Source organism: Cyprinodon tularosa, unplaced genomic scaffold, assembly GCF_016077235.1.
Source record: "Cyprinodon tularosa strain WSP-4 unplaced genomic scaffold, ASM1607723v1 ctg271, whole genome shotgun sequence".
Lineage (NCBI taxonomy): Eukaryota > Metazoa > Chordata > Actinopteri > Cyprinodontiformes > Cyprinodontidae > Cyprinodon > Cyprinodon tularosa.
In genome coordinates, this window is record NW_024038976.1 from 669,706 (window position 1) to 685,999 (window position 16,294).

The 16,294-nt window shown below is 38.1% G+C and overlaps 2 protein-coding genes across 6 annotated transcripts in view; one reads left to right on the forward strand and one right to left on the reverse strand.

Annotated features, from left to right (window-relative positions):
* The first annotated feature begins 349 nt into the window (after window positions 1–349).
* Window positions 350–8,113, forward strand: galnt3 (UDP-N-acetyl-alpha-D-galactosamine:polypeptide N-acetylgalactosaminyltransferase 3 (GalNAc-T3)). The gene is made up of 12 exons (XM_038289777.1): window positions 350–797; window positions 937–1,168; window positions 2,124–2,663; window positions 3,083–3,255; window positions 4,744–4,893; window positions 5,038–5,272; window positions 5,348–5,465; window positions 5,599–5,799; window positions 6,450–6,581; window positions 6,823–6,924; window positions 7,013–7,165; window positions 7,269–8,113. Exons 3-12 carry the CDS (start codon window positions 2,167–2,169, stop codon window positions 7,380–7,382), a joined length of 1,875 nt encoding a protein of 624 aa, XP_038145705.1. The 5' UTR covers window positions 350–797; window positions 937–1,168; window positions 2,124–2,166; the 3' UTR covers window positions 7,383–8,113.
* Window positions 8,114–10,381: 2,268 nt separating this feature from the next.
* csrnp3 (cysteine-serine-rich nuclear protein 3) overlaps window positions 10,382–16,294 on the reverse strand; it is a 44,087-nt gene continuing 38,174 nt past the window's right edge. For all 5 annotated transcript variants that reach the window (XM_038289740.1, XM_038289743.1, XM_038289741.1 and 2 more), the window contains one exon: window positions 10,382–12,832. In XM_038289740.1, coding sequence (XP_038145668.1) covers window positions 11,708–12,832 — 1,125 coding nt within the window. In that variant the 3' untranslated portion in view covers window positions 10,382–11,707. The remainder of the gene's footprint in view (window positions 12,833–16,294) is intronic.

A 16,294-nucleotide genomic window follows, 5' to 3' on the forward strand; every position in this document is an offset into this window, starting at 1 on the left:
AAGTGACTGCTTCTACAACACTATATTGTAAATTATAAACATATTATTCACATAGAATTATTGGAAAGGACAATAAAGGTTGGCCCAAAATATTGGTAAGAACATGTCCCTATGCAAACCTAAGCCCTTTTTGTTGTCTTATAAGAGAAAATAAAAGGAATTGTCTTTTTGTCAAAAAAAAGTTTTTATTGCAGTATCTTGCTTATTTTCTGAACTCTCTTAATTGAGGATGAACACGCGGCTGCTAATGACGTGACCAGCATGACCCTCCAGCACACAGCCAGCATTATATTGGACATAATATAGAGGCTTCCTGCTGCTGCTGGGAAGCGATGGGGGGACACAGTCCCCACAGAGGGAGTCACTCAGAGACAGACTACCGGGCATCAAGGGAGATTTAACGGGACTGAAACCTGCTCTTAAATAAGCAAAGCGCAATTCTTCTTTTTTTCTGTAAGAGGAAATTTCCTCCTTGGAATATTTTAGAAATAGCAGCTACGGAGAGCGGCGATGAGTTTCAACTTTCATCACTTGAATCTGAAACAAAAAGCACGCGCTGGATGACTGTTTCTAACCGCGGATCATTTCGGATCCGCAGATTTCTAATTGAATAGTTTTTAAGTGTTCATGAAGTTTTAAGATTTGTCAGTAATACTGGGGCTTCCCCGGGGCGTGATTGGACGCGGTGGAGTATGTGGCATTCCTGCGTTATTTGTAACCCAGCAACTCTCCCAGTGAAACACCAGATGAACAAATCCTCTTAATGACGCTTCTCATTGCAGCTGCGATTGAAAAAGGTATTTGATTTAATTTGGATTCACGTGATACGATTTAAATCTACGATTCATTTCGGGAAACAAAAGAGATGCATACTTTTATTGTGATAGTTTTCCTGTTGAGTTCCAGATATGGATTATGACTTATTTTGACATGCAGGGGTTTGCTTTGCGCATGCGCGCCACCCCCTTCTACCTGAGAGGAGCGCACCTGGAACCAACGAGACGGAAGTTCGTCGAAGTCAGAGGGAATCCTTTTTTTTTAATGTTTTTCAAAAGTAATTTTTTTGTGTGAAATTAAAGCAGCAAATAGGTTTTCAGCAGGATGTTAGATCCCTGGATGTTTTTCGTTTATGGATTGCCAAGCGTAAACTTCAATTCAGCGACTTAAGGTACGTCTTGTTTAGTTCAAAGAAATGCATAATCCTGATTCCTTTCTACTGGTATATATTTATATTTAAGAAAATCAATTTGAATCATTCTAGGTTGTTTTGAGCTGGAAAGAAGCTGGAGAGTTTTCAAAAGTTAAACTTTTTTTGTTTAGACAAACCTATTTTCCCCAGTTGGCCCATTCCTTGTAGAAATTTTAGAAAATAGATCATAATCAATTTCTAAACTAAAAGAGAATGGGTACATTCTGTTTATAATAATCACATTTTTTTTAACTCAATGAAAAAAATACCTATTTTACTAATAGCTGAGGATGGCTGATTTTTTAAATAAAACAGGAAGTATTATTGAAATCTTAAAATCTAGTTTATAAAACTTAATAAACTTTAACTCTAATGTAGTAGGTAAACATTTTCAATGTCAACCACAAGTTCAGTAAACGGTTTATTTCATTACCAAGGAGTGGATGAAGGAGTTCAGCTTGCTTTTAGTTCTTTTACACTGTCAACTTTCTCTAAGCCTTCAGGTATGTGAGCCTTTGTCGATGCACAGGGATGGGCAATACTCCTGTAGGGCTGATGACCTACAACTTTAAGATGCTTTTTAAAAAAAATTTTTTGTCCAACACACCTGAATCAAATTGCCAAATTACTTAAGTGTGCAATCAAGTTGTCCAGAGTCCTTCCAGGTTTCCACCCAAAGTTATTAAAGTCAATGCAGGCAGATTTGGGTTAAAATGTAACTTTTAATTATATCTGCACATTACTTTTGACTATAAGTATTATTCGAAAATTGTATTTCATAATCAAGTTAAAGACCAATACGCATTAAAGGTGCACTATTCTGACATCTGCTGTAAAACATTATATTTACAAACATATGAATAAATCTGTGTTTTTAACAGCCAAAGTTACTTTTTATGGTATTTTTTTATGTGTAAATGTGTCTTCATTACAGCTTGATCTTTGTCCACAACCAGCCGCAGCCAATAAAAAAAAGAATGACCTTTTTCCGAAGAGTACTCCGAAGACCACTTCACCCACTAAAACTGGTTATAGTGACCCTAGTGTTTGTCACATTTCTGTTCTTTATACAATGGGAAGTTGGGACTCAAAGCCAAGAGGATGATCCCTGGCTAAAGGAGATGGCAGTGAAGCGTGACAGCATGCTGGGAATGGTTATAGGGGCTGTCAATAACTTTAAGCATGCAATGCCAAAGAACCAGATCAAAGCCCCAGTACGACAACGGGATACACCAGGGGCTGCCTCCTGCCTGCCAGGTCACTACACTGCTGCTGAGCTCAGACCGGCTCTGGAGAGGCCACCTCAGAATCCCCTTTCTCCTGGAGCCGCTGGTAAACCTTTCCATACAGATTCACTCAGTCCTGAAGAGCAGAAGGAGAAGGACAGGGGTGATGAGAAGCACTGCTTCAATGTTTACGCCAGCGATCGCATCTCTCTGAGTCGAGACCTGGGAGCTGATACAAGACCGCCGGAGTATGTGGACATCTCTCTAAACCTTTTCTATGTAAATACTGTAATGATACACAACTAACCAATGACTTACATACACATTTTGCTTCTAAGGAAAATGTCAGCTAGAAACCCCCTGGTATTTTTTCAGCATGTCCAGTTATCTTTGTGGATAAAATCAGATAAAAGTTGATGTTTGTAGTCGCTACAAAACTCAGGCAAAAATGTTAATTGTCTAAATTACTAAATAGGGTGCATGTACTTGAAATAGCGAGCAACATCTTTCCCATTCCAGTTTGCCAAATATTTCAAATGTTGCATTGCCAAAGTTGAAAGGGATTCCACACAGGGGACACCCTGCAGATGTAATAACCACACTTAAGCCTTTTACAAACCATTCAAAGTAGTCATGTCTTTTCTTCTTTTTTTTTTGCCTCATGCAGATGCATTGAGCAAAAGTTCAAGCGGTGCCCCCCCTTGCCCACCACCAGCGTGATTATTGTGTTTCACAACGAGGCTTGGAGCACTCTGCTGAGGACGGTTTACAGTGTCCTCCACACTTCCCCTGCAATTTTCCTCAAGGAGATCATCCTGGTAGACGACGCCAGCGTGGATGGTAAAAAATGAAATGGGACCCTCGTAAAGACCACTCAGCACTGGTTTTGGGTTCAATTACAAGCAGCATGCTGGGTGGGCAGCTCTAAGAGGGGCTGCAAACCTGATCTGTGGTTTGTGACGTGGCTAAAAAATGTTGAGAGGTGGTTAGTGGATACTTTTCAGGGTAGAATTAGCTGCGGCTAACTTCAAAAGACACAATAATATAGTTTAGATATATCAAGTAAGTAAAAACCTGGGAAGGCTTTTGATGAATGCGGGACAAAATTAACCTCTGCCAGTATTTATATCCAATATATGAGGGACTCTCAGATGGTGTCTTATTATTAGACTTACCGTTTAGAGATTCATGGCTTATTTTATCTTTTCAGTTTCTGTATAAGGGTGCTGTTTCAATACCAGTTATAGCTGGTTCTGATCTCTCTTTAAAAACCTTTGAAGCATTTGTAACATGCTGCTTTGCCTTGCTGCCATGTTTGCCCCTTTAATATATGGATAAACATAATTAACCAAAATCAGCAGTGTCTGTGTAGATCCTTACCTTACTGCTGATATTTGATTGACTTTATTGATCTCGCAGTGGAGAAATGTACTTGTAACATAAGCTCAAATAGTCAAGGAAGAAGAATGTGATGACGAAAAAGGCGCATTGGATATATACAGTATATACAGTGCCTCCACATATGACTGTTTTTTTTTTTGTTTGTTTGTTTTTGTTATAGTAGCATTATTGCACAGGGTGATAACATGGATATTTATATAGATGGATATTTATATTTATATATATATATATATATATATATATATATATATATATATATATATATATATATATATATATATATATATAGTTATTGCACTGTGTGTCAAATATAGAGAAACGGGTAATTGCAGAGTGTATCAAATAGTAATTGCTCATTATTGCAGTTGTAGTGACGCATTGTAGAGTTTGGTTGCAGCAGGGATGACCTGTGCTCCTTTTTACAAAAACAGAGTGTTTTGGCTCAAAATATTAAAACTTTGGATTTGGTTTCAAGGTTTACCTTTCTTGGGTAAAACGTATACTATTTTGCAGCAATCTTTGGCTAAATTCTCTACTTTACCTAATTGATAAACTGATCAAAATACAGGTAATAATTAATGTGATGTCAGAAGAAAATTGCAGAAATAAGAAATACCAATGCGGAATAAATAACCAAGAACTATGAAAGGCTACTGCTGTTTACTTTTTACACCCTCTGCATATTGTTAGATTTATTTATGAAACCTCTAGTTAACACTGAGAATGGTTACTTTGAGTCTTCTTCCTGCAGTAGCAGGATCTTTATAAAAGATCAGATTTCTTTTAAATTGCATATAACCAAAAAATAAACTAATTGGAACACCAGCCCATTGCCCAGATCGTTCTATTTAATTTATTTTGGACCCGATAGAAGTTTTTCCCTTTTTCAGCAGGTATTCCAAGTACTGTCTTGTCTTATCCTTTCAGATGTATTGAAGGACGAGCTGGATGAATATTTGAAGCAGCTGAGCATCGTTCGAGTGGTCCGACAGCGAGAAAGGAAAGGACTCATAACCGCTCGCTTGCTGGGTGCCTCTGTGGCCACCGGCGACACGCTCACCTTTCTCGACGCACATTGTTAGTCACCACAGACGTCATACAAACACAATTTTACACACACCCTTAACACACCCATATTGTGTTTGATAAATTTTTTTTGTGTGGTGATAAACAATAATGGAGTTATGATGTGGTGTTTTGTGTCTTTAAACGTGCTAACAGGTGAATGTTTTCATGGATGGCTGGAGCCTCTGCTGGCAAGAATTGCTGAGAATTACACCGCCGTAGTGAGTCCTGATATAACAACTATTGATCTAAACACGTTTGAGTTCATTAAACCTTCCCCATATGGGCAAAACCACAATCGGGGCAACTTTGACTGGGGTCTCTCTTTTGGCTGGGAGACTCTACCAGACCATGAGAAGCAGAGAAGAAAAGATGAAACGTATCCCATCAAGTAAGTCAATCAATAGAGGATGTGACTTCTGTGTCAATATTTTACCTCCTGTAATAACATCCTTGTATGTTTTAGGACTCCCACATTTGCTGGTGGACTCTTTTCAATCTCTAAGGAATATTTTTACCACATTGGAAGCTATGATGAAGAAATGGAAATCTGGGGTGCTGAAAACATTGAGATGTCATTCAGGGTAAGACGTCACATAGTTTCCTTTTACAGCAGCAGTTCTTATTAATTAGCCTTGTAGTTTTTCCAGTTTTCAAAAGGCGTCATAGGTGTGTCTAACTCAGCGCCTGTTTCTGCTGGCTACCATTAACTTACAGGTGTGGCAGTGTGGTGGACAGCTGGAGATTATCCCTTGTTCTATTGTCGGTCATGTTTTCCGGACCAAAAGTCCACACACGTTCCCTAAGGGCACACAGGTGATTGCTCGGAACCAGGTACGACTGGCAGAGGTCTGGATGGATGAGTACAAGGAGATATTTTACCGTCGCAACCAGCAAGCTGCACAAATGGCAAAGGACGTAAGTGCTGGTTTTGCTGCTTCTGAAAATATGTCAATTAAATGTACTTATCTTAAACGAGTAGCAAATTACTCCTGAGGCTTTGTCTCTTGTTTCCACCAATTATGGCTGTGTATGAGTGTTTTCAAGCCCACTTATTATCTCCTCCTCTAGACAAGCCAGAGCAAATCCCAGCTCCTGTCCCTGAAATGCTTGGAAAAGCATTAGATCTGATTATGCATTTCTTAGGAGAAAGACTTAGAAGTGTAGTTTTTGAATAAAGACAATATATATGTAGAAACATATACATGAAAATATGCATAGATGATCTTATCAACCAATGTTGATAAGAACATCTATGAACTCTTGAGTTTCTTTTTCCCTGGTGAGTGCTTTGGTTCCAACTTGTGTTGGTGATGTTGAACCAGAGCATAATGTGTGGACTGTGGCAGAAAACTGATATTATCAGTAACATTGATGCTTTTCTAATTCTTGTTAATAAAAGAAAACTATTTCATTTCATGACTACTTTGGTTCTTTAATCTGGGTGTACTGAACCAACTGAAACTGTGTTTTAAAAAGAAAAAAGATTACATGTTAGTAGTTTTCTTTAAAAGTTGATCTAATTATTTTGCTGTCTCATCATCCTTTTGCTTTGCATTTTGTAACAGAAACAATATGGAAATATTTCCAAACGGTTGGATCTGAGGGAAAAGTTGCAGTGCAAAAGTTTCTCCTGGTTTCTGAACAACATTTATCCAGAAGTCTTCATGCCTGATCTGAACCCACTCCGCTTTGGCTCGGTAAGATTTCATTCTCTACTACTAACCTTCCACTTTTCAAAGCCCACAGCTCCGTCTAGCCACAGCACGTTTTTTTCGTGGGATCTCAATAGGGTACAACACAGTTTCAATTTAACACCACTAAAAGCACATCTGAGACTAAAGTTGTTTGAACAGCTTGTGCTGGATGTTAGTTTTTCATTTTGTTTCCTCTTGCTTACTCCCACTTTTCCTATGCTTTTTTTCTCTTCTTGTTCTGTAGGTAAAGAATGTGGGCAGAGGCACATGTCTGGATGCTGGAGAGAACAACGAGGGAGGGAAACCGCTGATTATGTACCCATGTCATGGACTAGGTGGAAACCAGGTCAGTGAGAAAATGCCCCATCTCCTGTCAAATTTGATTAAATTGAACCGCATTTTTTTTATCCTCTAACGCTTTCTGCTTTCCCCAGTACTTCGAGTACTCCACACGTCACGAGATTAGACACAATATTCAGAAGGAACTGTGTTTGCATGGGGCAGTGATTGCTGTGAAGCTGGAAGACTGCCAGTACAAAGGGAGGAATACATTCGTAGGAGCCCAACAAAAATGGGAGCTAAAGGAAGTGAGTTTGCCCATTTTTCTTTCGCTTAGTTTGATTTCAGATTTACTGGTTATTCATTGTAACAAAATAATATTATCGTCTTTTTTTTCTTTTTTTTTTTTAGAATCAGTTGCTCTACTTGCCAGGATTGAACATGTGTCTGAGTGCTCGTCACGAGGATCCATATTTGGCTCCATGCAGTCCCTCAGACAGATATCAGCACTGGTCCATTGTCTGAGTGTTCAAACCACTGCTTTGCAAATGTCTGCTTTGTATGCATAAAGCATATAAGGATATAATTTATGCAGCCTTTTTTAGATTAAAAACCACATTGAATTTTAATTTATTTTTTTTTATAAAAGGATTAAGTTGTGCTGCTATTGGTGCTGCTATAAAGTTTTGGCTTTGGAAGAATCCATCGTGTGCCACTGTTACAAGAATGCATACAAGAAACCCAAAAATTGTGCCTTTTTGTTTAAAATGTCCTTAAAACTAAATCACAGAAATAGTTTGGGATTTAAAGCCAGCAAGTAATTCAGCAGGATGGTAATATGAATTTACAAGAGCATGCATTACAAACAAGACAGTCAAAGTGGTTTTATAAAGATGTTGGCAAAGAGATGGACCATATTTACAAATGCCTCTTTAAGAATGCCAAGTTCTTTGGATCTCTAATTTTTAATTTTTTGTTTTTATTTTTCAGTATTTTTTGTCTTATGAAATTGGTAAAGGTTGGGTCATTTTTGTTGGGAAAAACATCTGAGGTTGCTATATTTAAGGTAAAGCAATTTAACTTTTTTAGGACCTATTTTTTTTATAATGTGAATTAACTGTATAAGAACAGCTTTTTGCCAGTTTGAGTGCAAGAGTTTACACATAAAAAAAACAAAACTGACAGTAACTGCAAACAGATGTCCTGCCTTGTAAAAAAGAGCAGTTTATATTCATTAAGATTTATTTTCAAAATCACTTAATTGTGTCTTTTATGTGAGGTTTTATACTGTGGTGTTTATGAAGGGCAGCTCTCAGTTTAACATAATGAACTATTTTCCTAATTACTCAATGCCTCAAACTTTCTCTTTAAGTGCATCTTTGCACAAGTTAACACACTATGATGAGGCTTTAAATATTGAGTTAAGGATATCATTAATTTAGCTTTATAAAAAGGATTCATTTTTGTGTTCAAAGCTACAGTGTTGAGATGTTTTTTGTCTGAGCTTCATTAATTTTGTTGGTTTAAACCAATGTCCCCTCCGTGGCCGATAGAGGGCGCCTTTGGGCCTACAAATGGCAAGTTCCAACAGTAGAGTTGATGCCCTGTGGAAATGTCTCATAACTTCACACATTTTATAAAATTTATTCAAAAACATAATTGGATGCAACAACTGAAAGCCATGTAGGCTTTATGTACATTTGGAAACATAACTTGGAAAAAAAAAACAACTTGTACAAGTCTTGTGCAAATCCTATGCATTTAACCAAATATGAAAGAGACTAAAATACACCAGGCACATGAAGCTTTACAATTCACATTAACTTGCATGAAACGAAAGACGGTTTTAACATATCAAGTTACTCAATAGACTTTAGTAAACCACAATAAATACACATTCCAATATTTCATTCAGAATAAATACTAAAATTGAAAACACGATTCCCAAAATGGTCCAACCACTCTGCAAGGAGCCTTTCTACACTGTACACTTTGGCACAATTTCTATGTTAGAGGCTTGAGTTAATGCAACTGATGCTGCTAAATGAAAGTAGCATGGTGCCAGCAGATAACGAACAAATGCACAAAAATGGTACTGATTTATCTCTGACTGTGATTAAAGTAAAGTTGAATGTATATGCAAGCTTCAGGGTGAAGCACATTCCTGTAATAATATAGTAATGTATAAAGATCTTAATGAAACCTTTCTATAAAATATTTTTACTGAATGTTGAGTACATCAATTTCATTTTCTGCTAATCTTTATAAATCGCACTAATTGCACACTTTAGAGTTTTAAATCTGGGTTCTTCATGGATTAGGGGATTCAGAAATTCTTTTTGTGCTGCTCATAAGATCAGTCCTGTCTGAAAATACTTTGATACTTTGACTTTGAATAGCATTTTTATCACTGAACAGCTAATTTTGTTATGTTGATTTTTCAATGGCACATGATCTCCAATCCAAGAATAAATGTAAGAAAGGGTATTCTATTCCACTTTCTTACATTTTATTTAAACAGTTATTTATGCTTATTTTTCCTGCAGTCAAATATACATTTTGGATCAACAGCAAAAAGCCTCTTAATTTTAGCTCATGGTATAGCACTCTACCCTTCTCTGGCTCAAATCCGGGACCATGGTCTTGAGCTTGAAAAGGGTAGAGTGCCTTCTCCGGGTTGGGGAGGAGAAGATGGAGCGGGATTTCGATAGGCGGATTGGTGCGGCATCTGCTGTGAAGCGTGCTCTGTACCGGTCTGTTGTGGTGAAGAGAGAGCCGAGCCAAAAAGATAAACTCTCGATTTACCGGTCGATCTACGTTCCTACCCTCATCTATGGTCATGAGCTTTGGGTCATGACCGAAAGAACGGGATCCCGGGTACAAGTGGCTGAAATGAGTTTTCTCCGTAGTGTGTCCAGGCTCTCCCTTAGGTAGGGTGAGGAGCTCAGTCATCTGGGGGGGGGGGGGGGGGGGGGGGGGGGGTGAAGTTCACAACTCTACGGAAACCGCGGCAGACCAAACCAGATGAAAGTGCGCATTCAGCTCGGCAAAGAACTCATGCTCTTCCTCAACACTGAAGTCCTCAGACATTTTTCTTTCGTTGTTTCTTTCTTTGCACAGGTAAACAGTACATTTCTTCTTCTACGCTTGCATTATCGGCAGAGCAGACGCTGAATGCGCACTTTCATCTGGTTTGGTCTGCCGGCTTCCGTAGCGTCGTGAACGCGCAGGCGCGCGCTTTCAGGAAATCCTATACACTACTGTTTATGCTCTAAAAACATTCTAAATGACTTCGTTTCGAGTAAATTCTGGATGCTACCCACTCAGGACACTTGGAATACATTGGACGAGCAGTATGGAGGAATATTGACACATTTTTTGTGGACTTTTATGGACCTTTCTGTCTTGGGCACCATAGACCTCCATTATTTGAATGTCAGCAGACAGCAAGAAGCCTCCCAGATCTCCAGATGCATTTGAGATATCAAAAAAGTACTCCAGAGTGTTGTTCAGCATGGGGGTGAGTAGAAAATGAAGGCTAATCATGTTTTGGGTGTACTATTCCTTTAAGGGAAAAAAATTTTTTTTTCACCCGATACAACTGTAATGGATTTTCCCGCTTACAGGTAAAATCCTTTTTGATTATGTGGGGAAAAGAGAGATTTGAACAATTTCTATTCTGTTGATTGAAGAATGGGAATAGAGTCGTCAAGAAGCATGAGAGTAATGATGTTGGTCAGAACAGGAGTAGATATTCCAACATTAAACCTGATTGCTGTCGCATTTTTGTTTGGAATTACAGATTTTGACAAAAATGTTCATTCCTCACGATGACTCACTAATTTCATATTTAAGCTACAGACTGTCAAATAACTTTCGTCTTGAGTAGTCATTGTTATACACTGATGCCTAAGTCAGGCATTTCATAGGTCATACTATTACTTTTTCACTATGTTTTGGGTGCTTTCCAGATTACTTATGCAATTTAAATGCCAAACTGATTTACATGCCAGTAACTAAAGGGAAATGTTTGAAAAGCATAAATGCCTCTTAACTAACATGTTCCTGTCTGAAATAAAAAAAAGCTTTGACTATTTTGAAAATACATCAGAAAATCTAACGAACCCTCTAAAACAACAAGTCTGCTCTAAATGGAAATAGTTTAAGAAATATTTTAATGTTTAAAAAATGAAAAATGGTTCACATCCATGTACGTGCCATTGAACCCAAAGTAGACTGTAAGTGCAAAGATCTTCAAAATGACACGACTGGTTGCTTAATTTAAAAAAACTAATTCTGAATCGTTACGATTTTCAAATCATAAAAAGAAGATGACTGTACATTATAAATGAAACTTTTTTAAAAACAGAGGCAGTTATTTAGAGTTCCAAAACAGCATGCATATTTCTACGAAAACATATACAATATATAAGGATACACTTATAATTCAGTCACATTAATTAAACAGAGAGATTCTTTCTGCACAAACAGCAGCGTAAAAGTTCGATCTACTGTACAATTACCGCTTGAAACTAGAATTTACGCTCTGCAAATACAAGCTGCGTTGCACAGCATGACATTAGTTTCTTTTTCTTTTCTTATGTATTATCTCTTGTTTTTGGAGTTGAGTATGAACTCTATGATGAATTAAATACATGTGTCAATGGTACCAAAAATTTGTGTCCATTACAAGCTTATGGCTTTAGAATAACAGATGAAAAAACCTGGTATTATTCTGTAAATTACCTTGAAACTAGTTTTCAAAAAGAAAAAGAGGCCATAATGACTATTCCTTGAAGAACAGCATAATAAGGTTTAAGTAAGGATGTAATAATTGAAAGCACATCTTTTTAATTGGCTGTGACCTCAGAGCAATGATCTGGTAAAGGGAGGCTCTTAGTGTTTTTCGATAGTAAGGTTGTGTCAGTGTGTCCATTAGCACATGGTTTCTGCTGAGATTGCTCAGCCACCATACATGTGACACTGTTACTGCTGCAGGACTCCTGAGTGTTGTTATTAAGGTAGTTTTCAAACTCTGTTTGGTTGTGGTTTTCATGCTGCCCCACAAAGGAGGCCTTGGACATCACCTCGTTGTTTCGGTTGGTAGGGTAAAAGGGCAAAGAGGCATCAGGATGAGACCCATTCAAATGATGGTGGACACTGGTTGTGTACTGCTTCTCTGTATGATTAGAGTAGCTCGTGAACTCAACAGAGCTTATGTTGAACGGTCCCTGGGCCAAATTGCCATTTGTTTCGGTGACTGGATCTGGGAATGTGAGCACCTCCCTGTAAGACTCACTGTGCCGGCTGGTTTGGACATTCGTGTGGGCACTGGAGCTTTCCAGCTGATAGTAGTCAGGGGGAGAGGAGTTCATTAGGTAAGGCTTTCCATTTATATGGTTATCATGACCCAGAGAGCTATCAGTGTAACACATAACTGAGGACATTGGCACCAATTCAGTATGAGAAACCGCTGGGGGCGTCATGTCATGATCGTGAATCTCAGACTTCCCTGCAGTGTCCTCCTCATCCTCTGAGTTGCTGTTGCCAAAGCTTTTTGTGCTGGAGTCAGATAACCCACTACACACGCTGCTGCTGTCCTCCTCATCCTCTTCATCTTCATTTTCCTCCTCCTCCTCTTCTTCATCGTCCTCATCTTCATCGTCCTCGTCTTCATCATCTAGAGGCTCTTCCATCTCATCTGCTCCATGGAAGTGCATAGCAGCCGCCTGTGGGACGGCGTCAGACAAAGAGTACTCCAACCTGTTCTGTGACTGTGTGAACAGGCTCCCGTTCCCCATGTTGTAACCATTGCTTTGGGAGGTTTGTGGCTGTTCGCGGCTCTTCTCCAGCTCCAGCTTCATGATAGTGTGCAGGAAATGGGTCCGAACACGGATAGGATTAAACTCTACTCTTCCAGCTGAATTGCTGCAGCCTTCTTTTGTGCAGCCACAAGGAAATGACATTCGATCCACCTTTAAAAAAAAGAAAAGAAAAAAAAAATTCATTTATTGGTGGTTTTGAACATCGGTCACTGCACTTTTTTTAAAAATTCACTGCACCCTTTACAACATTGAGCAAGGTTAAAAATTGAAACTACATTCATATGCCTTTTATTGCAGCAACATAAACTCACAAGAAAAAAATTAACCCTAACTCTTAAGTTAATTAATCCATAACTGCTACATTAAGTAGCAGATGCTGTTAACAGAATTACAGATTTGTCGACAGGATAGAACAGGGTTATTCCCTAAAACATTTTAAAAGGTTGAGCAAACAGAGAGAAATCTTTTGGCCATTCCTTTGCATGTTTTCTGTAGTTCATCCAGAATCCTGCACTTGGTCCCCTCTTAAATCCACCCCACATGTTTTATTATTGGCAATAACGATACAGGCTTCATGCAGTCTTTTCTCTGTTCATTTAGCCACCTGATAGTTTGGATCATTATTCAACTGAAAGACCTAATCGAGTTTTTTATAATTTATTTATTTTTTATCTGGCAGTCATTTCTGTTATCTGGCAAATTCCATCAGATTTTAATCCAACATTTCTAGAGATTTGAAACAGGGTTTCTAATCCAATAAACTATAACTAGGTTCCCAGCACCTTGGGATAAACAGGCTCACAACATCTCCGATCTTCAACAACTCCCCTTTATGCCTCTTTTTTGGCATGACTGGGAATGCAAAGTTCACAGATCTTAAACTGTTTTTTTTTTGTTTTTGTTTTTTTTATCATCCTTTTTTACCCCCTAAAGTAATTTTTGCTCAGAAATTAGATATTCATGCTCAGCAGAATCTGCCATATCATCCTCCTCATAGAGTCACCACCAGCAGTCTGATTACAGGTGCTGGCTGCTCCCTACACCCACAAATAGTTTTCATTATATACTTAAAAACAGAAAAATGCATTACAATTGGACCAAAGGAGAGGTTTTTATTTTTCTAGTCTAATAAAATGATTCTACATTAACTTTCAGTTTGGAAATGTAATGATGGTCCCTTATGGAGAGATATTTGTGCCATCGGTTTGAGCGCGCAGGAACCAATCCGAGCGCGCAGTGAGACAACACGCGCGCGCGCAAAACCGGTCTGGCGCGCGCTCAACTCTGAAAAACCCTCTCAACACACTTATCTCGCGCTCAGTTTCATCTCTGCGCGTGCTCGAATCCGTCTCTGCTCGCGCTCGCTCGACCTGCTCTCTCTCCGCGCTCAACACCAGCTGTGCGCTCGGCTGTTTCTCCGCTCGCTCGACTCTCTGCGCTCGCAACTTCAGCAATGTATGTAAATGAACCATACCATCAGCCAATCACACTCAGCTTCTTTTCATCCAATGAAAGCATTCCTTCCTTCTTCTTCTTCTTTTCTATCATGGCGGATCGCAAGCAACTTTAAGGTGCATACCGCCACCTACTGTTCATGAGTGTGTAGCAACATTGTTTTACATCTATTAAATTCTATTTTTTAATTTTGCATTCTGAAGATAACTAAATAATGCTTTCCTTAATCTATAAACATCCTTTATATTTCCTTTATTTCCCAATAATCCTTTAAGACTCCATTCTTGGCCTGTCATTTCAACTACTCTTCTCAATTTTTCCCTTTCAGGTTCATATGTTTTACAGTTCATTAATATGTAAGCATTCGTTCCAAATACTACATCCGGTTAGATGAAAAAAAATACATAAATAAATAAAAACACAATCAGGAAAATCAAACAACTCTTACAGTTATTTTGTCAACATTCCTAAGATAGTACTATAAAATATCTTGAATTATCTCAAATAAACTTCAGTAAAACAGTTATTAGATCATTGCCTCATCCATCTCTTTTACCTGCTATTGACATGGATTTAAATTTGATGTTTTAAAAGAAAAATAAGGAGGATATTTCAGGTTCCAGTATGGTTCAACAATATATAGATAAAAAATATTATGGATATGTTAAATTTTTTATGGATGCTTCAAAATATTCCAATATTAGGAATGGTGTTTTGTTTTAGTTTCATAATTTATTTTTAAATCGGGTAAAAGAATCAGTGATGGAATTCAGCCTACAAAGGAGAAATGTTTTGGATCATATTGGCCTTACAATGGATTGAAGAAATCGTTCCATTAAGAAGTTTAGTTTGCTCTGATTTTAGATCAGCGACCGTTATATTAATTTAAACGCAATTATTCAGACAGCAGACCTGATCTGAAATTTAACAATTATTATTTAGAAGACCTTTTACAGATGGACTCTAAATAAGAGGGTTATTCTTTATTATATATATTAAAAAGAATAATTTGATAAACAGGATTTTTCAGTTGGTGGCGGTAATTGTTGTTTGCCAACCTCCATAAAAAACAACAAAAAGAAGAAACACCCGCCACAAAAGGTAAGAGTAAGGCCAATATGATCCAAAACATTATCTATATACTGTTGAACCATACTGGAACCTGAAATATCCTCCTTATTTTTCTTTTAAAACAGCAAATTTAAATCCATGTCAATAGCAGGTAAAAGAGATGGATGAGGCAATGATCTAATAACTGTTTTACTGAAGTTTATTTGAGATAATTCAAGATATTTTATAGTACTATCTTAGGAATGTTGACAAAATAACTGTAAGAGTAGTTTGATTTTCCTGATTGTGTTTTTATTTATTTATTTATTTTTTTTTCATCTAACCGGATGTAGTATTTGGAACGAATGCTTACATATTAATGAACTGTAAAACATATGAACCTGAAAGGGAAAAATTGAGAAGAGTAGTTGAAATGACAGGCCAAGAATGGAGTCTTAAAGGATTATTGGGAAATAAAGGAAATATAAAGGATGTTTATAGATTAAGGAAAGCATTATTTAGTTATCTTCAGAATGCAAAATTAAAAAATAGAATTTAATAGATGTAAAACAATGTTGCTACACACTCATGAACAGTAGGTGGCGGTATGCACCTTGAAGTTGCTTGCGAACCGCCATGATAGAAAAGAAGAAGAAGGAAGGAATGCTTTCATTGGATGAAAAGAAGCTGGGTGTGATTGGCTGATGGTATGGTTCATTTACATACATTGCTGAAGTTGCGAGCGCAGAGAGTCGAGCGAGCGGAGAAACAGCCGAGCGCACAGCTGGTGTTGAGCGCAGAGAGAGAGCAGGTCGAGCGAGCGCGAGCAGAGACGGATTCGAGCACGCGCAGAGATGAAACTGAGCGCGAGAACAGTGTGTTGAGAGGGTTTTTCAGAGTTGAGCGCGCGCCAGACCGGTTTTGCGCGCGCGCGTGTTGTCTCACTGCGCGCTCGGATTGGTTCCTGCGCGCTCAAACCGATGGCACAAATATCTCTCCATAGTCCCTCAGCAAACTACTTCATGTAGGAGGAGCGAATATGCAGAGAAAAGCTGCACAGGGTAGCGCTACTGACATCAGTTTTTCTCTCAGACATTGTAATAACAA

What these genes read in the sequence shown, in the direction of transcription:
- galnt3 (XM_038289777.1), top strand. Translation starts at nt 2,167, where the DNA reads ATGACCTTTTTCCGAAGAGTACTCCGAAGACCACTTCACCCACTAAAA. An exon ending in AGACGACGCCAGCGTGGATG is followed by an intron (nt 3,256 to 4,743) that starts GTAAAAAATGAA and finishes TTATCCTTTCAG; the next exon opens with ATGTATTGAAGGACGAGCTG. An exon ending in ACCCACTCCGCTTTGGCTCG is followed by an intron (nt 6,582 to 6,822) that starts GTAAGATTTCAT and finishes CTTGTTCTGTAG; the next exon opens with GTAAAGAATGTGGGCAGAGG.